The 23,285-nt window shown below is 49.4% G+C and overlaps 1 protein-coding gene across 1 annotated transcript in view; it reads left to right on the top strand.

Annotated features, from left to right (window-relative positions):
• Sorcs2 (sortilin related VPS10 domain containing receptor 2) overlaps positions 1-23,285 on the top strand; it is a 478,299-nt gene that overhangs the window by 393,687 nt on the left and 61,327 nt on the right. Inside the window, exons 5-8 of the mRNA XM_004655993.2 lie at positions 9,784-9,857; positions 12,779-12,843; positions 18,152-18,270; positions 19,431-19,520. Coding sequence (XP_004656050.2) covers positions 9,784-9,857; positions 12,779-12,843; positions 18,152-18,270; positions 19,431-19,520 — 348 coding nt within the window. The remainder of the gene's footprint in view (positions 1-9,783; positions 9,858-12,778; positions 12,844-18,151; positions 18,271-19,430; positions 19,521-23,285) is intronic.

The following is a 23,285-nucleotide window of genomic DNA, read 5'->3' as shown; positions in this document are numbered from 1 at the left end:
AATCAATATACAGTGACCTTCCTTATCTTTCTTCACTAATGTTGGACTGAAGTCTACCTTGTCAGGTATTAAGATAGCAACCCCTGCTTGTTTTCTACGTCCATTTGTTTGAAACACCGCTTTCCAACCTTTCACCCTAAGATAGTGTCCATGCTTTGTAGAAAGGTGGTTTGCAGGATAAAGTAACCTTGGTTGACAGTTGTTATCTTTCAGGACTTGGAATATATCACTCCACGCTTTTCTGGCTTTTAAAGTTTGTGTTGAATAATCTGATATAATCCTGATAGGCTTGCTGTTGTAGGTAACTTGATTTTTCTCTCTGACTGCTTTCAATATTTTATCTTTAGTTTGTGTGTTTGGTGGTTTGATTATAATATGATGAGAAGAGGTTCTTTCCAGGTTTTGTCTGGCTGGTGTTCTAAAGGCTTCCTGTATCTGCATTGGCAACTCTTTTCCAACTTGGGGGAAGTTTTCTTCTATGATTTTGTTGAAGACACCTACTATGCCTTTGGAGTGAAATTCTTCTCCTTCTACTACTGAATTCTTATGTTTGATCTTTTCATAGTGTCCCGAATATCTTGAAATTCCCACTCATACTTTTGTATAAGTTTGTCTTTCTCTTTGTTAGACTGTGTTAGATCTGCCACCTGGTCTTTGAGCTTAGATATTTCTCTCTTCATCCATTCTACTGGTGAGATTTTCTACAGAGTTTTTTTTTATTTCATTAACTGTGTTCTTCAATGCTAGTAATTCTGACTAATTTTTCTTTATTATTTCTATTTCCTTATTTATGTCTAGTATTGACCTCTTTATTTCATTAAATTGGTGTCCTATGTTTTCTTTGATTCCTTTGATTTCCTCTTTGATTTCCTCTTTGACTTCTTTGAACATATTTATAATCATTCTTTTGAACTCTTTCTCAGGCATTTCATCTAACTCATTCTCACTGGAGGTCATTTCTGCTGTATTAATACTTTTTGGTGGATTTACATTGTCTTTATTTTTGGTGTTTCTTGTGTTATCATGTATATGTTTTTGCATCCTGGATTATTTATGGTTGGATTTTCTAGTTATCTGGGTATTATTAGATTTATCAGATAATCTGATGTTATATAACTTCATCGTAGGAACTTAAGACTCTCAAGACTCTCAGAGTATTTATCCATGAGTACGAATTATGACAACCAGATCCTCTACCTGTCCCTTAGGGTGTGTGGTGCCCCACCCACACCCTTAATCCTGACAACAAGGAGGTTAAGATTTCTGATCTGTTGAGGGTTCCAAGTCAGCCTGTGACCAGGTGAAACCCTTCCCTGGTGTAATCCCAGTTACCTCTGCTCCTGCTTGGGTCCTGCTGTTGGTTCAAGTAGGTGTGGCTAGGTCCCTGGACTGCTGCTCTGTTTGCTGCAGCTGGGCACTGGCAGTGGGGGAGGGGAGGCTGCCAATGCTGCTCTAGTTCTCTCACTGGTCCACGTGTTCTTCTACCTTGTGATCTGCTCTTCTGTTGTTCACTGCCACTCTCCCTTCACGTTTCTTGAGTTTGCAGAGAGCTCCAGTGTGAGTGGAAAATCCCCCCACCTGGCTTTTCCTGCGGCTCAAGCTGAGCCTGGCAGCTTTTTGGTGCGCTGCTGCCGCTGCCACGATCAGCGGACCTGCCGGAGCTGCTTCTTCCGGAGCTGCTTCTTCCGGCCTGTGCGGGCTCTGGATGCTCTGGATCTCTCCTACTTCTCCACTGCCATTTCAATTTCCTATATACCTCACTTTTTAGTAAAAGTGTGTATTTTGCTGAGGTTATTTTTTGGCTTTTTCTTCCCTAGGCTGCTTTGGCATGGTATCTATGCCGCCATGTTAACCGGAAGTCCTAAACCTGGTTTTTGCAAAGCTTCTTTCTCTCTCTCTCTCTCTCTCTCCCTCTCTCTTTCTTTCATTCTTTTTTCTGTCTCTTCAGTATAGGGTCTCCCTCTAGCCCAGGCTAACCTAGCATTCACTATGTATTCTCAGAGTGGCCTTGAACTCACGGCAGTCCTCCTACCTCTGCCTCCTGCGTGCTGGGATTAAAGGCATGTGCCATCATGTCCAGCAAAGCTTATTTCTAACACATAGACAGGCTTGTTTTTATAACTTTCTTTTATTTTACTCCCATAAAGAGCCTCTTCTATCTCCTCGTACTGTGAGATATTGATTAGAGCCCAGGGCTACCTTCCAGGCACTTAGGGGAGCAAAGACATTCTTGGGTGGTAATCAAAGTAGTCTTCCTGGAGGAAGTCTGCTTGGCCAGGAGGTAGGTTTGACCAAAAGAATGCTCAGAATGGGTGTTACTTTCCAACACAACATTAGAGCAATCAAGGTGATCACACAGGGAAGGAAATGAAAGGTAAGCCTCTGAGTCCCCAGCCCCAGGAAATGGAGTTTGCATTTATCCACAGTAAAGACCAACATGCTGCAGTGGTCAACCCTGGCATGCAAAGTGGGAAGGACTTTATGTAACTTGAGGTGAGTTGTCCTATCCCTGCTGGGTGCTGCAACTATCAGCAGACATGCACATGAATGGCCAACAGGACTCTGAGCTTCATAGCTGTCTCTGTCCTCAGCCTTCAGAACCCAACAGAACTGAGACTTGAGTGATGGAACCATCTTGTGAGCAGTGAGAACCGCCCACTTTGGCACTGCTTGTTTTCACTGTGGTGTTTGTGTCTCTGGGACGGAGGCATGGACAGGGCCCATGTTGGACATTTAAATATGAAGGGGATTTCACAGGCATGATGGGTCTCTGTAAATTCTTAGCTGAATGGGGCTTTGAGGTGAATGGGTACCCTCAGATGCCCTCATAAGTCTGCAGCATCCTCCCAGTTGGAAGCCTCTGCTTGCTAACAGGTTGGGGACCAGAAGCCCTCTGTGCTCACCAAGATCAAAAGCATGTGGCTGGGGCAGACTCAGGACGAAGCTACCACTGCTGTAGTCATCCTTCCAGGCCTAGGGTGCAGTGTCTGCTGTGTCTCCTCTCTGCACTGTAGAACTGAGCATGCCCCTATGGCGTAATTGCAGTCAAAAATGTCCCAAGGTGGGCAGGAAAGTACCCACCTCATCTCACTGGAGGCCTTCCAAACCTTGTGAGTGCATTTCTCTGACCAGCACTCTAGCTACAAGGGAGTCTGTGAAAGCCTGGGTAGTAGCTTCGTGACCTGCAAGTGTGAGGTACCCTGTACAAGGGAGGACAGATGCTAAGTACCTCCAACCACAGTCATGGCCACTGAGAGCCCGGGGCATGGCTGTAGCTCCTTAGGTCCCCATGTGAGGGTCACCCTCTCAGTATCCTGTGATACACCCTCCCTTTGACCTTCCCTGCTCCTTTGCCTGAGTGCCTGCCCTGGCCAGCTTCTCACTGCTGTCTTGAGAAAAAAAATGTTCTGAAGCACCTTCCATCCACTCCCCTGAGATATGCTCGTGATCTCCTCTGAGGAGAGGCTCCATGATCCTGCCGTGGGCCACCACTGTGTGGGTTTTAGCTGTGGGTGACTGGGATGTCCCTACAGTGTTTGTTGTTGTGTATTTGCTCATGTTTATGTCTTATTAAACAGAAGTGTTCTATCCTCACAGCTATTGATCACCTCCTGTGAGACTGCAAACGAAAGGCTCACCAGGTGTGGTGGCTACGCTTCTAATCCCAGCATGGGAGGTCGAAGTAGGAGGATTGCTGTGAGTTTGAGGCCAGTTTTTTTTTTGGGGGGGGGGGAATGGTTTTTTTTTTTAATTTTTATTAGCATTTTCCATGATTATAAAAAAAAATCCCATGATAATTCCCTCCCTTCCCCCCCCCCCACTCAGTTTGACACTATATAATGAATTCCAGGTCAGCTTGGGGTAGAGTGAGACCCTACCTCAAAAAACCAAAAGAAAGAAAGAAAGACTCCATAAAATAGGTCCAGGACAGGTGGCAGGTGTCATAAGTGCAGATGCATCAGCAGTGATGACCATGAAAATACCAGCCACAAATCTGGGGCTTAACCTGGCCCCAAAACATGTCTGGGTATGAGTAATGCCCACTCAATTTGCAGATGAGTAAATTTTGACTTGAGATAGAAAGAGCCTGGCCTTGGTCACTCAAATGAACCAGAGGAAGAGCTAGAGGTGACCAGTCCTCCTTCCTCGGGGACTTCCCAGCCACTGATGTGGTAGTAAGAACTCAGATCTATGAGGTGGGGATGGTTGCTGTAAGTGTGTGCTGTGGAACTTCAACCACATGATTTATCTCTCTGAGAATAAGTTCTGTCACTTGTAGAAAGGAAAAATTCGTGCATGAGTTGTGTTCCTGTGTGCACATTAAGTCGGTGTGTATTTTACATGCATATCTCAGCTCCTGGCTCCATAAAAATCTACTGTGACTGCCAGGCAAGGTACAAGCTGTGTGTTGTGATCTTGCCTGTTCCTTTGCTAGGTAATACCTGGGCCCTTTCCGCATGCTTGACAGGCCAAATGAGCTCCTTGCCCTAGCAGATGGGAGCAAAACCTTGTTCAAAAGTCCTTTTAAGGATGAATCTCGGTTTGTAGAGTGTTTGCCAAGGAGGATGGAAGCCCTGGGTTCCATTTCTGTCACCACAAAAACTGGGTCCAAGTAGGAGGGTTGCTGTGAGTTCAAGGCCAATCTACAGCTTCTGCTACAAAGACCAAAGGTAAGGGCTGCCACAGAAACCACCTGACCACCTACATGAAAATACTTACTCTTTTATCCTTCCCAGCAAGCACTTGCCAGTGCTTGCCCTAGGGCCAAGTGTGCTCATTCATTCAGAAAACTCACCATGTGCACCTGCAGGAAAGGATCTGGCTCAGCAATGGTGCAGAGGTGAGCTAGGCCAATAAGTGCCCCCAGGAAAACAGGAGAAGCATTAAATAATGTGTCCTCATGTGGAAGGAAGTGAGCCTGTGGCCAGGAGCTCCAGCAGGCACATCTATCTTATGGCATATCTCAGCAGGCAGCCAGGGAACACACCCCAAAGATGCAGGCACACCTGGGCTGAGGGGACTTCAGAGGTGGCTGTGGAGGAGAGTGGATATCTGTTATCCAAAACAGGTATGAGGGTTGTCCCAGTCTCATCTCTCTGTGTGTCCTTAGAGGAAGAGGAGGTCTGGACATCCCTGCTCACAGAAGGGCACCCCTGAGAGGACATGGAGAGGAGATTCAGACCCCTAAGCCAGGGAGACAGAAGTCAGTCCTCTGTCACCTGGATCTCATGCATTCCACTCCAGGAGGACAGAGAATAGCTGTTTGAGTCCTCTATCTATGACATCTGTCCTGGCAACTCGGGCACAATGGTACAGCAGCCCACACAGAGAGAGCAGGGCCTGATGTGGGAAGGTGGTGTGCACTCACCATGGAGGTGCTTTATTCTGGTGGAATGTGGTTTCTGCTATGCCAGAGGGAGGCTCAGTGGTAAATTGGTCCAGGACAATCACTAGGTACCTTGATTGTCAGAGAGGAGGAGGAGAAAAGAGGGAGAGGATAAAAAAGAAGGAGGAGGAGAGAAGAGGAAGAGGATGGAAAAAGAGGGAGAAAAGAGGAAGAGTATAAAAAAGAAGGAGGAGGAGAGAAGAGGAAGAGGATGGAAAAAGAGGGAGAAAAGAGGAAGAGGATGGAAAAAAGAGGGAGAGGATAGAAGAAGAAGAGGATGGAAAAGGAAGACAGAAGAGAGGAAGGATGGAAAAGGAGGGGGAGGAGGTGACAATCTCAACCCAGGCTCGGACTGTGGACAATTCTGGGTGGACATCTCGATTACCACTAGCCACTAGGTCTATAGTGAAGCAACTATCAAGACATTAGATACCACATACCTGAGCTGAGAGCACCCATGCCCTGGACTCCTTTGTATACAGGACAGACCTGATCTTATAGATATTGTCATGGGAATGATACTGGCATCATTTATAGATTGTGCACAAATGCAGTCACTTTGCAAGGTACCTGGAAAAATCTCACCCCTTTAAGGCAGGAATGCAGAGTCCCGTTTTAAAAAGTAGAAAACCAACTGAGGCTTAGAACAGCCTTGGAATGTATTCACAGCTCTGCACTTGTGGGTGGAAGTCTCTAGAATGAGCCAGGTCTGATGGGCCTCAACATCTCTAGAATCACAGACTGTCCTTCAAAATGTCACTGCTGAGGATAATGTTTTGCAGAAGGGGAAATTGAGGCAAGGGAGTGCTGGGCAGGTACAGATAGCAGAGGGACATGGGTTTTCCCTCCATGTCCAGCCCTCCTCTCCACTCTCCCTGGTCAGCCACACCCACTGCACACCTGAAATCTCCAAGGCTAGTACATATAAGGAAGTACTTCAGTGTGGGGCCAAAGCAGCCACTGGGCTCACATGGCCTCAAGACCAGAGGGAAGTCTTCATTGTCTCAGTAAACCAGGGTTAGAGGGAATTCTGGCAAAACTCAGAAAATAGTGCAAATGAAAAATGCACCAGAGATACTGGTGACAGATTCACCTACATCCTGTTTGCTCTACATTGTGAACATGTAATTTGGCATGAAGCACATTCTTTGGATGACAGGAGAATATAGGGAATGAGGCAGAAGGGGATAGGAGGCATATGTAGTGGATCCACTATGTATTGGTTTCACACATGCACCTTGGCCATCACCCATTACAACCTGGGGTCCTAAGGCTGTCTGGCTCCAAGTGAAGCTTTAGCCATTGTTGAAATCAGCTCTATGTTGCTGAAACAAATATCCAGCCAGACACAGTTCATGGGAGGAAGGGTTGATTTCAGGCTTACAAATTTCAGGGGAACACCATCAATGATGGAAGAAGTTGGGTTCCTTTTATAAATCCAAGCAGAGAGGCACCACCAAACAGCCAACAAGCATCAATAAGCATGGTCCACAGAGCTCAAACTGCTACACTTAGTAAGGCTGGACCAAAGATCCATCCCCAACACACCTTAGACTCCAAGATCCACCCAAGTAACACCTTTTCCACAATCGAGCTCTGGCCACTAGAGACTCAAAATTCAAGTCTGAGTCAATGGGGCTATACAGTAAACTACCACAGCCACGATTCTGAACTTCTGGACATCGCTGTCAGGGTCTGTCCCAGTTAATCTAGAGAGAAAGGAGGCCAGTCTGCCTCTAAGCAGGGTCTTCTCTCCAGTCTCCTCTGTCACAGCAGACAGATGACCTGCCCAACTGTGAAGTCAGAGTCACCCTGCTTAAAACTCCTGCCTGACCACCCTGAGAGAAAAGTCACAGCCCTTACTGGCTCAGTCACCCTACAGCTATGGCCTGTGCCTTTGCTAGCTACAGAGGGCAGTCTGACTGGCATCCACGAGGACATGGGGACCTGTGCAGATGCAGCCTACAGAGGGAATCTGACAAAGGTGTTTGTGGGGCCTAGGAAGGGTGCAGGAAGGTGGGTTCAAATTGTGACTCTGTGAGACCACATCTGCCGCCCCAAGGCTGAAAAGGCCTTGAAAGGGAACCATGGGGCTAAGTGGCCACACATGGCTAAGGTTCAACCCATCCACTGCTTAGGATCCTCAGGCCTCCATTCTTCCTATGGAGCCAGGCACTGTTCTGCTGTGTTAACTAATACAATCTAGCTTTTTCTGGGCCTCCTAGGCTGACAGCTGCTGGTGGGGACAAGTCTTGCAGGCAGCAGGCTGTGGCTTAGGTGGGGGCCAACCTCCCAGGTTAACAGATGAGAATCCACATAAGCACACATAAGTACACATAGGCAAGAGAAAGCCTGTAAAGCATGGTTTGTTTTGTCTTTTGTTTGACACAGGGTCTCCTATAGCCCCGGCTGACTTCCAACTCGCTATGTAGCTGAGGATGGCCTTCTTATTCTGCCTCCACCACCTGAGTGCTGGGACTATAGTGTATGCCACCACACCTGGCACTGGCAGGTACATTTTGCAGGAGGTTGTCATGAAAGGGATCTGAGGGTTGGAGGCCCACTGAGGCAGGGGTCACAGGCTCCACAGTCAGCCATGAAGGTGAAGGACTATGATGGGAACATGGTGGACCTACGGGTCAGGTGCTGGAGGCAGGGCCAAGCCTATTGGCTCAGACTCTTTTTTTACTTTTTCAAGGTAGGGTCTCACTCTAGCCTAGGCTGACCTGGAATTCACTATATAGTCTCAGGGTAGCCTCGAACTCACGGCAATCCTCCTACCTCTGCCTCCTAAGTTCTGGGATTAAAGGCATGCACCACCACGCCCAGCTTCAGATTCTTTTTGATGGGTTCCTGCCCTCCAGAAATGAGTCAGAACCCCATAACAGGGCCAGAGTGTGCCCCTCCTGTATTTATGACTTGCCTCTAGGAACACAGAGGCGAGAGACAGAACTTTCTGCTTCTTCTGTCCCCAAAATTTTGCCTTCTGTACCCTGATGCCATTTCTGTGTGATTCCTAAGGCAGTTGAGTCCCCTGAGCTGTGAGGACCTATGAGGTGGCGCTGGACATAGGTGCTCTTCTGCTCCACTTGCCTGCAACTCAGGACTGTCTCACCAGCAAAGCAGGACACACCCCATCTTACAGGGAATAGTTTTTGGTTTCTGTGTGGTCCTAGAAACTTCTGCTTAGCACCTATTCACCTCTACCCAGATCCCTTTTCCAGAGCCCTGGGTACAAGCCCAGAGCACAGATGTCCCCACCCCTACCCAAGGCTCAGAGACCAACTCACCGATTTTGCCTCCCCCCACCCCAAACAGGGCCCTCTGCCCTTTCTTCTTTGTGTGAAACTAGATAAGCTTGCCACCGAGATGTGTCCTCAGCCATCTCACTAAGTTGACCAGGCTAGCCTTAAGCTTGTCATTCTTCTGCCTCAGCCTCTTCCTAAGCACTGGGGTTACAGGCCTGTGCCGCCAGGCCTGACCTTTTCCTCCTACCCATGCCACTGCTTCCCCAGTGGCCTGAGCTGCTTTGGGGTCCTGCCTCATCCCTGGTGGGAGATCTCCCTGCAACAACATCAGACCACAACCCCTGAGCTCCTTGCCTCACCCAGCCTTGGCAGGCTTCTGCACTGTGCCAAAGGCCTCAGAGTCAGGCCTAGTCCAGTCCCTTCTCTTCCTGGGCTGCAGTTTCCCAGCCTGCCATGCCCCTTACTTGCTCTAACACAACTGGCAGCTCACATGCAGACCCAGGCTTGGCTCAGAACTCAGAGCACCCAACCCTGACCCTTTCTGTGCCCAGGCCCCTGTCGGAGGAGAGGTCAAAGTGAGCACTGGGAGCAAGGGTAGTTGAGAACCTGCCCAGGGTATGGCAGTGGCAAGACTTTTAGACTCTGAGGCCAGCACATGCTGAGAAGTTCAAGTCTATACTGCCAAGCATCGCTTCCCAAGCCAGGGGTGCTTCTGGGTTACACCCTCCTGTGATGGGTGGCAGGCCTCAGCCAGCCTGTGTAGAACTCTCTGGATTCCTGAGCTGCTCCATCCCATGCACTGCTCCTCGGCCCTACCCTGAGCTGTGCCCTCTCACAGGTAACCTAAATGTCCTCTGCTGATGGCTCATGCACATCTTCTCTGGGAGGCCCCCAGGCATCTCACCTAGAGAGCCATATCCTCTGGTCCTTCCAGGCAGCCTGAACAAGAAGAACTCTACGTGGAGTGTACCCTCTGCCTTCAGTCCTTGGAGGTTGGTTTGCAACTCTGGTGCAAGCAAAGCTACTGTGTGTCTGCAGGGCCTGAGATGTCCCCTGGGGGAGCCACATAGTGAGTCACCCTCTCTCATAAGTGGCCTGTTCCTGACATCACAACCAAACCTTCTTTCCTCTGTCTTGTCTACCCTGCAGCTCTACGTGTCGACTGACCTGGGGAAGAAGTGGGCCCTGCTGCACGAGCGAGTGACCAAGGACCACGTGTTTTGGTGAGAGCCCTCCCCACTGGGACCTCTCTCCCCAGCTCTGCTCTCCCTCATTTTCAGGGATTCCCCAGAGTCCTCTGTCTGCCTCTGAAAGGTGGCACTGGAAACCAGCAGGAATAGAGGCCCTGGTTTTTCCAGTGACCCGGCTGTGTGGCTTTGCAAACCTCAGACTCCCTCTCTGGACCTCTGTCTCCTCCTAGTGGAAAAAAGTGTGATGGACAGGAACCCTGGCGTAGCACTGGCACATGGTGGCCCACTGTTCCTCAAAGCCCTCTTCTCAACCCTGCCCTGATTTGGCCCCACCTGCCTCCTGCAAGGTGTCCTGAGGCACAACCTTCCCTGGCTCCAGACTGCTTGTGCTCTGCCCACCTGGGCCCCTCTCCTGTTTGATCACCATCTGGGTTCTGTTCCCCTGGCCTAGCATGTCACCCTGCTCAGCCCTGCTCAGTGCCAAGGAAGGGAGTATGGTTAGGGTGAAGCAGGAGCATCATGCCCACCTGGCCTGCAGAGGTCCTAGACAGGAGGAAAGGGCAAGTTCAGGTGAGGTGGGGCAGAGGGAAAGCTTGGGGAAGGAAGCTTCTTTCAGACCAGGGAGTCTGTGTCCCCATTTGCATGAATTTGTAGGAGGCCCCCCAGGGACTTGGGCAGTATTCTAGGCCCACTGAAGCATTCACTAAATGATTGGGAGAAGCCGTGAAGGACAGGCACATTCCCAAGGTGGCATGGAGTGGGCAGCCAAGGCAGCTGGCTTGCAGCCTGTGTCCGCCCAAGGTGTGACCATGACTTCTTTCCAGACACGCAATTACCTACACTGTCTCCCCAGCCATCACTCTTTCTCCTGCATGCACACACATGCGCTTTCATACCCTTTCTCTGTCTTAATGCACATGGGTACCAGACTTTGTGCTGGTCTTCCAGCCAGGCTGCAGTCCTGTCTCCATCACGGACACATGGTTAGAACAGCCTCCCAGCCCCACTTACTTGTAACTGCATGCTGTCCCAGCAAGGGCTCATTTCCCTGGATACTGAAGGAGGTTCTGCCCTCCTCTGAGTGCTGGCCCCTTATATCTCTGCCTCTGCTCTGGGAAGAAGTGACAGTTGTCCAGCTTGCTGGCCCAAAATAGGCCCTGTTTCTTCCTCAAAACTAGAGCGCTGACACCAGCCACAGGTCTGGCACCTGTTGGGAATAGAAGCTACTGGTGTACGGGATCCCGGGAGTACAAGAGCTCCTAGGAGGTGGAGATGAGGGTCAGGAAGTGAGATTTCTTAGCTGGATGGGCCTGGGGACCTAGCAGAGCTCTGCAGCCTATCCCAGGCCAGGCCAAGGGGCATCTCAGCCCAGCAGGATCATGGAGATTCTCTCTGGCTAGACAAGGAAAACCCAGCCCAAGGGCATGAAGAGGAAATTGGCACAAACATGCTATTATCTCAGCAATCAGATAAGCTCTTCCCACATGTTTTTCCAAAGGCTTAGAGCTGTTATACTGTATGTGGGAGAATCACAGAAGCTGCAGCCTGGTCGTGGGATCCCTTCTGGAATGTGGTGACAGGCCAGGGATTGCTGTTGTAAGCAATGGATAATGCTCTTCTGACAACTTCGTCCTTGGGCAGGAATCACCGTAGCCCCTCCTCTGTCTCAGGCCTGCCTCATTAGCATTTGTGAAGCTGCACACTGCTTATTAGGGCTCGGTCTCCTTGCAAGTGGACAGCAAGTTGCCCGTTCTTTCCCCACCTGTCAGTAGCCCTGGAGAGAGTGAGTATAAATGAATAAATGAATGAATGAATGAATGAGTGAGTGAGTGAGTGCATGAGTACGTTAGTGAGTGGATAAATGAGTGAGTGGGAGTGAACAAATGAATGAGTGAGTGAACATGAGTACATTATTGAGTGGATGAATGAGTGAGTGAGTGCATGAGTAAATGAGTGAGTGAATGAATGAGTGACTTGAGGAGATGAGTAAATGAGTAAATGAGTACATAAGTCAGTGTCTCTGTCTCTCTTGTTAATGGGAAGTGGATTTGGGAGGCTGGAATATGAGAGGAGCCTGGCTGAGGAGGGCCACTGATATGAGGTTCCAACTCTAAGACCTCTGACCCATAAGTCACCTCCCCTGTTTCATTTATTTTGGCACTGAACACCTGGGGTGAGCCTGGCACAGGAGACTCCAGGTGGCATAGTGCCTCTCGGCCCTGTTCTCATCTCTACTTCCCTAGTGCAAGACACAGGCTTCTGAATAGAAACCAGGACAAGGAGTTGGCCTTGAACAGGGAGTGTGTGGGCTCTGAGAAAAGTGTGAGTTCAGGGTCAGGCAGAACTGGCGGGAAGTTGGGTTTTGGTGGGTCACAGACCCCATGGCTTCTCAGGTGCAAATGAGAACACCTGACCAGCCACACAAAGTTCAACCAGGGCATGAGAGATCCTGGTTCAAGCCTCAGGGATGATGATGGAGACACACAGCTCCCACCAGAGTCTGCACCCCATGAATGAGTTGGGGTCACTCTGGAGAGCTCTGAGAGGCTTGAGAGTAGAGAGCAGATCCTCCCAGCATGCACTATGGTGGGCAGCTTGACCAGTCAGCATCCAGGTGGAGGGGAGGGCAGCACTCAGATTTGGTTCTGGGTTGGAATCCTCTTGACCTTCTCAGCACTGTGCAATGATGCACAACTCATTTCTTTATTTGCACACTTAGGCTGGTGGCCCCAGCCCATGCTTCCTGGTGGAATGGGAAGGTCTTGGTGAAGAAGTGTGTCTTTTGGGAAAAGTCCTAGATAAAGAGGGTGCGATTTCCTTTCGGCTTCCATGGATTCTTGGCAGAGAATGGGTATGGCCTGTGGACCCAGAGAGGCCACATGGCCAGTGGGACATAGAGGACCTGCTGTGGAATGGCTTGGTGACCTCTTTGCACATGTCAAATTCTTTTCCAGGGCTGTGTCTGGGGTGGACACTGACCCCAGCGTGGTCCACATGGAGTCCCAGGACCTCAATGGAGGTAAGCAGGAGGTGGCTAAGGTGACTCTGAATGTCCTCTGATGCCTCAGCTCAGCCTTGCCCTTGCTCACTGGCTTGTCCTCAGTGGCTGGTTTTGCATAGCAACCTCACTGTGCTCTGATGTGGCATAATTCTAAACGTGCTTGTTTCCTGCTGGGGATAAATTGAAGCCAAGGAGCTGCACTCAGTGGAAAGTCTATTAAAAGGGCAATTTGTTCTGGCTCCTGAGCACTGAGCATTTTCTGCCCACATGACCCAACCTTGTCTGGCTTAGTGCCAAGGCAACTCAGGGCTTCTGCATTTCTCTCCTGTTGTCAGAGTTCAACCACTCTAGCTCTCAGGCTTTAAGCCACTAGAGCACAAGACCTTCAGTGTGTGAGGAAGTCCTCTGTGTCCTGGTGCAGAGACCACTGTGAAATCATGGCATGCCTACAAACATGGTACATTCTAGAGCCTTTGGGTGTTTTCAGAGGTATGAGAACCATAAATTATACCTTCATCCAACAAACATGTATGAAGTCCCTGCTATCTCAGACACTATGGAGACTCTGGGTTGATGGTAGAGACTTAATCCCAGTGGAAGGGGCAGGACCCCCAGCCTGGCAGTGAGCAGGCAAGTGCACGCTGAAGTCTGGGAGAAGCGCTCATAGACTACACCTGCTTTCACATGCCTGGCTGCTCCTTTGGCTTGGGCCATGTTGAATGCAGCCTCAGAAGGCATGATAATCCCTTAGGTTGTAAGGATGACTGGTTGTAGCGGGCCTCATGCTGACCAGGCTCTGTGGGATCTGCTAATGTCAACCAGCTAGAGACCTAAAGAATCGGAACCCCTCACCTAGAAAGTCCCATCACCTATAAAGAAGGAAGAGGGAGTGGGCTGACACAGCACTCAGCATAGGAGTCACACTGACCAGTGCTATGTACAGGCCACACCTTGTGAGGCAGGGCAGATGACAGTGTGGCTTCTATTTTTGATAAGCAGGGAGCATTGCTCAGAGCAGGTACCATCTGGGTTATAGGGCCCCATCTGGGTCACAGGTTCTTAAGCTACACATCTCTTGGAGCTATTCAGTGCCAGGCCTTATGCAGGGTGGCATGGAGATGACTCCTTGCAGGCTTATGTAGCAGTAGGGCTGGCTAAGGGGTAGGCCATCCCATGCCCACCATGAGGAAAGACAGGCTCGTTCCTGAGTAAGGGCTGCATAGACCTTCATGCAGCCTGCAGGCTGGGGAAGGTAGAGTCTGTGTACAGCAGCATTGAGCCTCAGGACTGACCTGGCTTGTGAGTGGGGCCTCTGCAGCCGCTTCAGCTTAGAGCCCACTGGAATACAATGTGCAGAGCCTAGTGGCAAGCCATTCAGGATCTTGAGGTTCATTTTTCTTACCTGTTGACCCCAGTACCCTCCAACTAGCATGACACACCAAAGGACCATCCTCTGAGCTCACTTGCATTCTTGTTACCCCAGTGATACTGCCCGGCTCTGTTTCTCCATCATGGAGTTCTTTTTCACCACTCCTGGCCACCCTCCCATCCACCCTGTCAGACACTTCTCTGCCACCCCCAGCATCCAGTTCCCCTGACACAGTTCTGCACACTTCCCTGATACCAGAGTTTCTTGAGAATCAAGGCTGATTGAGTCTCCTCAGGGTCTCCAATAGAACTGCCGAATGAATATACCCTAGCCAAAAACCACTGAACCTAAGTCAACCATGTGTGAAAGTGTCTAATGGCCATGAGACGGATAGAATGATGCTCTTTTCCCTCACACACTAGGATGGCCTTGTCTGTCTGTCTTCTCTTCAGAGGAGCAGCTTATACTGCTCATGAGAGCTAATTGCCCATACCTTGAGCTCTCCCTGTCTAAGACTCTTCATAACCATGAGACAGTATATAACCCAGAAATTGGCAAGTGCATTCAACCTTCCAGCTCTGTGATGGGTGGCCTTGGTCTGCCTGGCTGACACTAGACCTGGAACACGAGACACTGACAGTCATGGGAAGTGAATGAGAGGATGAATGAGGAAGGAGTGAGGAGTGAGTAAGTTAGTATTTTGGCTACTTTTATCTTTGCTGTGGTTAGATACATGACAAGCAGCACCTAAGAGAAAAAGGGTTGATTCTGGCAACCCATCCTAGTGGGAAGCCTGGCAGCAGGAGGTGGTTGGTTACACTGCAGTCAGGAAGCAGAGAGAGGTGAATGCTGCTGCTAAACTTGCTTTTTCTTTTTTACTCATTCTGAGACCCCAGCCCATGTGATGTGATGGTGCTGCCCACATTCAAGGTGGGTCTTCCTCATTTAAACCTCTCTGGAAACACCTAGGTGTGACTCCTAGGTGATTAAATCCTGTCAGGTTGGCAACCAGAGATTAACCATCATGTCTACCCCTTGTCAATTTGACAAACATATCACCTTTAAGCCACCTCATAGACTCATGGCCATCTTATGATGCAAAATGCATTTAGTTCAACTTCTAGTCTTTATCAGGCCACAAACTGTTCAAAAGTACAAAGTCTCTTCTGGGACTCAAAGCAACTACTTAACTGATAGCATCTATAAAATTCTCCAGTATATGATGGCAAAGAGTAAACATTCCCCTTCCAAAAGGAGTGAATGGGAACATAGCAAGGAAAGGTAGGATCAAAACAAGACCAAAGTGCAGCAGGGCAAATGACAAATCCTGCAGATCCATGTCTGGAATCCAGGGCTTAGTGCAGAACAACCCAGGCTCAAAAGGTCATGGGCCTGCCCACCCCTCCAGCTCTGCTGCTGCAGCACACATGGCCTCTCTCTCAGACCAGTTCTACTCCATGCTTGCTGCTTTCCTTGGCAGATGTCCCGTGGGCCAGTGCATCTGTACCTCCAGAGGTCTCCACTGCAACATAGGCTTCACCTTCACAGCCTCACCCAGCGGCCCCTCCTGGGCTTCCTTGGAAGCAGTCTGACCTTGCCACACATTGCCTCCTGGAGGCTCTTTGGAATCATGGTGCAAACTTCAAGCATGCCTCTTTCATGTCTGCAAAATGAGTACCATGTGGACAATACAGCTAAGTTCTGCCAGCTTGGGATGGAACCTGGACTTCTTAGTCTACAATTGCACCAACTTCTGAGTGCCTTCAAGGTGATCCTGGGAGAAAGCTCCCAAGGCAGCTGCTTTCAAGGAGGGACCCTTCAGGTACATTCTCAGTTTAGACTTTCTCCTTTCAAATGGATCTGCATTTTCATTAAATGGGGCCTTCAGTAGGTAGGACCTTGTCCTCTGTGTACCTTTCCATGTGTACTGCCAGGTTCTTAATGGCGCTACTGGTTTTTAACAAGTGCCCCTACTTTGCAACCTACCTCATCTAGAACTTTGAACTCACTCGTCCCCTTTTCCTGCCAAACTGCGCAATTGTCCTGTCTTTCTGCTCCTCTTGCAGCTCTCCTTCCCACTGTCTGTCTGGATCACAGCAGTGAGCAGTGGCCGCCACACGGCCTGTGTCACAGACCCTCCAAATCCTCTTCTGTGATGTCTCCTCTGCTGAACAAATGACTCATTGCTTTTGAATTGAGCCTCATTTAAGCTCCCAGGGTGGGGGAGGCAGAATGCAGCCAGGTTCTCTGCACATAGCATGGGCTGCTGCTACCCACAAGCCAGGGCTCTGCTTTCAGCATTCCTCTCATCATTCTGTTCATCCAGACTTTTACAAGAATGGCTCATTAAGCTCTGCTTACAGAATTCTAGGGTTTTTCTAGCTCTAATTTCCAAGCTCTTCCACATTCCTTTTGCAAACCAGTTTCAAGAGTCTGTGAACCACAATTCAGGTTTATTACAGCAGCAGCCCTAATTCCCCAGACAAATTTTATTAGTTACTTTCTCATTGCTGTGCTCAAATACCTAAAAGATTCACCTTATCGAGGGAAGGATATATTTCAGCTTCCAGTTCTAGGAAATACAATCCATCACAGTGAGGAATGCATGCCAACAGGAAGAGGAAGCAGCTGGTCATATTCAATCCAGTCAGGAAACAGAAAGATGAATGCTACTGCTCAGCTCACTTTCTCCTTTTATCCCAGCCCATGGCATGATACTGCCCACCCTTAGGGTGGTTCTTTCCACTTCCATTAGCCTAGTCTACAAACTTCTACATTTATGTCCCAGGTGATTCTAGATTCTGTTGACTATATTAACCATCACAGTGAGTGAGTGAAAACATGAATAAAGGATTGGGTGAGGGATCAGGTGAGAAGATTGTCCACCCAGCATGGACATGCCCACTAACAATGGAAATAGCAGGTGTCTGGCAAAACCAGTGTTTTATTTGCTCAGCTAGAAGAAAGATAAAGAGCAGGAGCTTTGAGTTTTGGGGAAAGAAACCCAGAACCAACCCCTTCTGCTCAGTTAGGTGCCAGGATCTAGGGGAGGATTGGGCCCAGGCGAAAGGGTGGCCTAGTTAAATGCCTATGTGTATGGAAATCCCTGTAGATGGCTCAGTAGTATACTGTCAGCCCTCCTCTCAGGGGTCAAAGGCTCCTCAAGTGTGCCTGGCCCCTAGTGGCCTCACTGGGCCTGCAGTTGGTGCAGGTGACAGTGAGGGTCTGGAGCCTGGAGGCTTATGTTCCATGTCTCCACAGCTTCCAGTGAGTCCCCATCTAGGGAGGGGCTGGAGCCTGGAGGCTTATGTCCCATGCCTCCACGGCCTCCAGTGAGTCCCTGTCCAGTGAGGTGCTGGAGCCTGGAGGTTTATGCTCCATGTCTCCACGGCCTCCAGCGAGTCCACGTCCAGTGAGGAGCTGGAGCCTGGAGGTTTATGCTCCATGTCTCCACGGCCTCCAGTGAGTCCACGTCCAGTGAGGGGCTGGAGCCTGGAGGCTTATGTCCCATGCCTCCACGGCCTCCAGTGAGTCCACGTCCAGTGAGGGGCTGGAGCCTGGAGGTTTACGCTCCATGTCTCCACAGCCTCCAGCGAGTCCACGTCCAGTGAGGGGCTGGAGCCTGGAGGCTTATGTCCCATGCCTCCACGGCCTCCAGCGAGTCCACGTCCAGTGAGGGGCTGGAGCCTGAACGCTTATTCTCCATGTCTCCACGGCCTCCAGTGAGTCTACGTCCAGTGAGGGGCTGTAGCCTGGAGGCTTATGTCCCATGCCTCCACGGCCTCCAGTGAGTCCACGTCCAGTGAGGGGCTGGAGCCTGGAGGCTTATGTCCCATGCCTCCACGGCCTCCAGTGAGTCCACGTCCAGTGAGGGGCTGGAGCCTGAACGCTTATGCTCCATGTCTCCATGGCTTCCAGCGAGTCCATGCCCTGGCAGCTCACAGCTTGTCTCTGCAGGTTTTGGGTACGTCACCTGCAAGATCCAGGACTGCTCTGCCCAGTCACGCAAGTCCCCGTTTGCCCGCCCCATTGACCAGGGGTCTCTCACCGTGCAGGATGATTACGTGTTCCTGAAGGTGAGTGATTTTGATGCTGAAGTTGGCAGTGGTGCCAGTGCATGAACCTCTCTGGGAAACAGAACCATCAAGAAGAGAGACAATAAAATGGCTGCTTTACTTAAAAGTGCCTCTTAGCAGGTCATAATGTTTCTGCATCTGTGCTGCAGCTGCAGGCATCCGCAGAAGCCCCCAAACACCAGAACTTTGGTGAGGATTGATGCTGGTTCTCTAATGCCCACTCGCTCAGTGAGACCTGGAACCTGGGACCGATGCCCATCCATAGGGGTTAGCACCGCTGTATCCCATGACTGAGGGGCAAGTGGCCTGAGGCCACCACTTCCATCTATCCTCCCAGCCCACAGGACAGAGAAGCAGCTCTAATAGAGCAAGTGTCTATAGGCTCCTGATCAGAGATTGTCATGTCTCTGCAATGATCCTCACACTGGAGAGAAAACCAAACCTCAGAAAACCTAAACAGCCAGTGTCACACTAAGGACATTTCTCAGGACATTTGTTCTCCTGTTGAGGCTAAGGTGATACTAGCAGGGTCAAGTAGGGCTCAGCCTCCTCTCCCTGCCTGGCCTCATCATCAAAGAATGTGGTGAATGTCACCTTCTAATTTGGACAGCTGTCATCTGGCCTTTCCCTTGCCTATGGCCACATCTTCAGTCTGTGCTGGCAGAAAATATGCTGGCTTGAGAGTCAGCAGGAATTCAGATCTTTCACAATAAGTCGTACCCTAAGCACACCCAGAGCCTTGTCAGCCTTGCAGGGAAGACTTGGGCCTATCTATCTCTATCTCTACCTAGAAACTCACCAAAGTGATGTCTTTGAGAGCAATTCTGGGGAATGGAACTTTCTTTACCTTGTCTCAAAGCTGGGATGCAGGGAGACAAGGTGATGAGAGATGGGGTTAGAGGTTGGTTCTCACTTGGAGAGGAGGGGCATTGCCCAGTGGGTTCTGAGGAATAAGAATCTGCCCACTTTAGGCAGAACCAGATATATGCTAAACTTTTTGTCACTGTGGCAGAGTACTTGACAGAAACAACAGAAAGGAAGAAAAGGTCTTTTTGTTCATGGTTTGGAGGCTTCCATCCATCTTGGTGTGGAGGAACAGAGTGGCTCACCTCATGGTGCCCAGGAAGCAAAGTCCCTTAAGTCTCCGTTTTCTCCCTCAGGCAACATCAGCAAACCGAACCAAATACTATGTCTCATATCGCCGAGGTGACTTTGTCCTGGTGAAGCTGCCCAAGTATGCCTTGCCAAAGGTAAGGTGTACCTGACCCAGCCCCCTGCCAAATCCCAAGGCTCTGCAGGCTCCCACACTGGGGTTCCCAGGTCAGTAGGGACAAGAACAGTTGTGGTCTTGCTTTCTTGGCCCCCCACTCATGCATAGTTTCAACCAATGAGGCTGAAACATGACCACTCGGTCCCTCCTGGGCCTCTGCAGGCACCCCCTGTGCCTGCTTCGTCTGGGCTCAGCAGCTCACTTCTGCTGTATCTCAGGATCCAAGTCACTTCCTAGTGAGACGTTGTTGGCCTGAGACTTGGCACTCTGCCATCCCATGGGCCACCTTCCTGATACCCAGGGTTTGGGGACCTCATCAATTCCCCTTGCTCCTGTCTGGTATGAGTAGGGCATGGTGGCAATCTGTTGTATTTTCCTGTACATCCCAGAAAGACACCAGGCACATAGTCAGTGCTGACCTAATGCTATTTCCATCCCTTGTATAAGAAGCAGAGAACGAAATCACAGGACTACACAACACTGTCCTGAGCCTTAGGACCCAACTCTCTGCTCCTCACCCTGATAGAATGCTAGTCCCATGTCACAGAAGAGGGTATTTGAGCTCATGGAAGCTGGGTAGTCTGTTGGAATTTGTGCAGCTAGTTAGAAACAAGAACAGGCCTTGAACCCAGGTCTAGATGAGTCTGAGCTCAGCCTCATGCCATACTTCCCTCTAGAGGCCACTCATATGGTTCCCTTTGCAGCCCTGTTCCCCCAGGATGATGCAAAAAGTCATGGCTCTCCTTCCTCCACACATATTCATTGAGTGTCAACAGAAGCCAGGAACTGGGCAAGGAGGGGCTGCTATAGCCACGAATCAGATGCTAGTACCTGTGCCGTGTTCACATAGGGGACAGCCAGCCCAGGTGGACAGATGTATAAATATGATAATAGATATGCATAAATATAATAATAGAAGTAACTATTAGTCATGATTCGTACTGTGAAGGGAGCAAGAGGCAGAGATGGAGAGTGATGGAATGTGCATACACATGCACTTGCATGTTTCTTTTTTTAATTTTTTTTGTTTACTTTTATTTATTTGAGAGCGACAGAGAGAGGAGTGAGAGAGAGAGAAAGAGAGAGAGAGAGAATAGGCACACTAGGGCTTCCAGCCACTGCAAATGAACTCCAGACGCATGCGCCCCCTTATGCATCTGGCTAACGTGGGTCTTGGGGACTTGCATCTGGCTAACATGGGTCTTGGGGAATCGAGCCTTGAACCGGGTCCTTAGGCTTCACAGGCAAGCTCTTAACCACTAAGCCATCTCTCCAGCCCCACTTGCATGTTTCTGCATGCATGCACTTGTATGTGCCTGAGTCAGGACCAGCCCCAGGAAAGGGAGGTCTGGGCATAGTGCCTCTGAAGCACAAAACGGAATAACACATGCAACTCAGACGTTCAAGGTGGGGTGTGAGCAAAGCCTCTGAGGCCAAAAGCCTGGTCAGGAGCAGAGTGAGTGGGCCAGGGAGACAGCTGCTCAAGGGCTTCCAACCCCAGGAGCTATTCAGCTTAATGTCTTTATACACCTTTATACTGAGTTTCCAGGCTAGGCACTATCAGACCTCTCGTGAGCCCAAAGTGGGAAAGTCTATGATGCCTTTGTTAAGCCTCCCTTTAAAAATAGAAAAGAGGAAAAAAGGAACAAGTTCCATAGATTAACTCCAGGCTTGGCTGAGTAAGTAAATTAAATGCTAATGTTCTCATTTCAGCAATGGCAGTTGGTGTCCCTGGGGTGAGGAGCTACCCTGGCTGGGGTACCCACCCTAAACTATGGTAAGAGGTTCCAGGGCTTGAGTCCTGGTCCCAGACTGAGGAGGGAGATATTAGCAGGGAGCTGGTCATCCAGTGACTCCCTGCTAGCCCTCAGGTGTGCCAAGGAACCTGTGGCCATCACCAAGCGACCTCTGTGATCTTGAGTGAGGCTGTCTCCCGAGGCATCCCATCACCCTGAGCCCTCTGCCCAGCAGACTGCCCACCTCCTTCCACTTCACCCAGCTCAGCAGAGAGCAGAACCAGAGTTCCCATGCACAACTCCCAGATCCAGCTAATTGAATTTCCTAATCAGATTTAGTTGTTTTATGGTGAATTGGTAACTCTTGCCTGCTTCCTCAAGATAACCCACCTTTTTTTCTCTTTGGTTTTTCAAGGTAGGGTCTCACTGTAGCTGAGCTTTTTTCTTTCTCTTATTTTAAATTGCCTGAATAATGCCATGAAAACTAGAATGGTTGGCACAGGGTAGGAGGCTCACCCACAGAGTCCCATCTCCCCTTCTTCCCCTGACCTGGTGTGGAGGTAGGGCACATGCCAAAGTCACTGTCATTCTGCTGAATCACAAGTAGGTCCCCTGAATCCCACTTCTGCATGGCAAGGTAACAGGAGAGTGACTTCCAGTTGGGGAAGGTGGGCCCTCATTAACAAGCCAGATTCTTTTCTCATTTTTGCATGTGTATGTAGGTATAGTGCCTATATGCATGTTGCTGCACCTGTGTGTGCATGCATGTGGGGCCAGAGAGTGACATTGGGTATCTTCCTGAATTGTCTACCTTATTTACAGAGGCAAGGTCTATCACCTGAAGCCAGATGTCACTAACTCAGCTAGTTTAGTTAGCCAGTTTACCCAGGGATCCTGTGTCTCCACCTCACAAGAGCTAGGATTACAGGTGGCCTGCCACACCCTCTAGGCATTTTTGTGGGTGCTGGGGATCTGAACTCCAGACCTCATGCTTATGTGTCTAGTACTTTATACACTGGGCCATCTTTCCAGCCCCCAAGCCAGATTCTTGTACAGACATTAGGGTTGAATCAGTTTTCATGACTACCCAAGGGCTGCCACCTACCAAGTCTCAGCATACTGGGCTAAATTCCATTTTACCATGTTTTCATGATCCCTCCCTGTCAAAGGGACAAGTGACACCATTCTGCTCTTTTACTTATCTGTTAATGAAAGCTCTGAGGGTAGACAGCTGTTATATGTCAGTCTCCTTGGTCTGTATTGTTGACTAGCAATTATTAAAAAGTACTAAAGGAGGGCTGGAGAGATGGCTTAGCGGTTAAGCGCTTGCCTGTGAAGCCTAAGGACCCCGGTTCGAGGCTCGGTTCCCTAGGTCCCACGTTAGCCAGATGCACAAGAGGGCGCACGCGTCTGGAGTTCGTTTGCAGAGGCTGGAAGCCCTGGCGCGCCCATTCTCTCTCTCCCCCTCTATCTGTCTTTCTCTCTGTGTCTGTCGCTGTCAAATAAATGAATAAAATTAAAAAAAAAAAAGTACTAAAATGCTGGAGAGATTGTGCAGTGGTTAAGGCGCTTGCCTAAAGCACAAGAATCAGGTTTGATTCCTCAGTACCCACATAAATCCAGATGCACAAGGTGGTGCATGTGTCTGGAGTTCCTTTGCAGTGGCTGGAGGCCATGGGGTGCCCATTCTCTCTCTCTCTTTCTCTCAAATATATAAAATAAATAAATAAAAATACTGAAGTTCCCCAACAGAAGAATTATTCATGGCTATAAACAAAGGAGGAAAAAATGTAAATAACAGGAATTATGTAAAAACATTTGTAAGGACAAAGTAAATGCAAATAACTAAGGATTATGTAAAAATATTCATAAGAACAAGGTAAATGTGAATTTACTTAAAGAAAAATATTCTTGCATTTGCAACAGACTTATTTAAAGTAAAATAAAATTCATGACATAGACTAGGAGAAAGAATAATGTCAGGGAAGATGCTAGGTACAGCCCCATGG

The sequence above is a fragment of the Jaculus jaculus genome, chromosome 11 (genome assembly GCF_020740685.1).
Source record: "Jaculus jaculus isolate mJacJac1 chromosome 11, mJacJac1.mat.Y.cur, whole genome shotgun sequence".
Taxonomy (NCBI): Eukaryota; Metazoa; Chordata; class Mammalia; order Rodentia; family Dipodidae; genus Jaculus; species Jaculus jaculus.
This window is presented reverse-complemented; position numbering and strand designations above follow the sequence as displayed.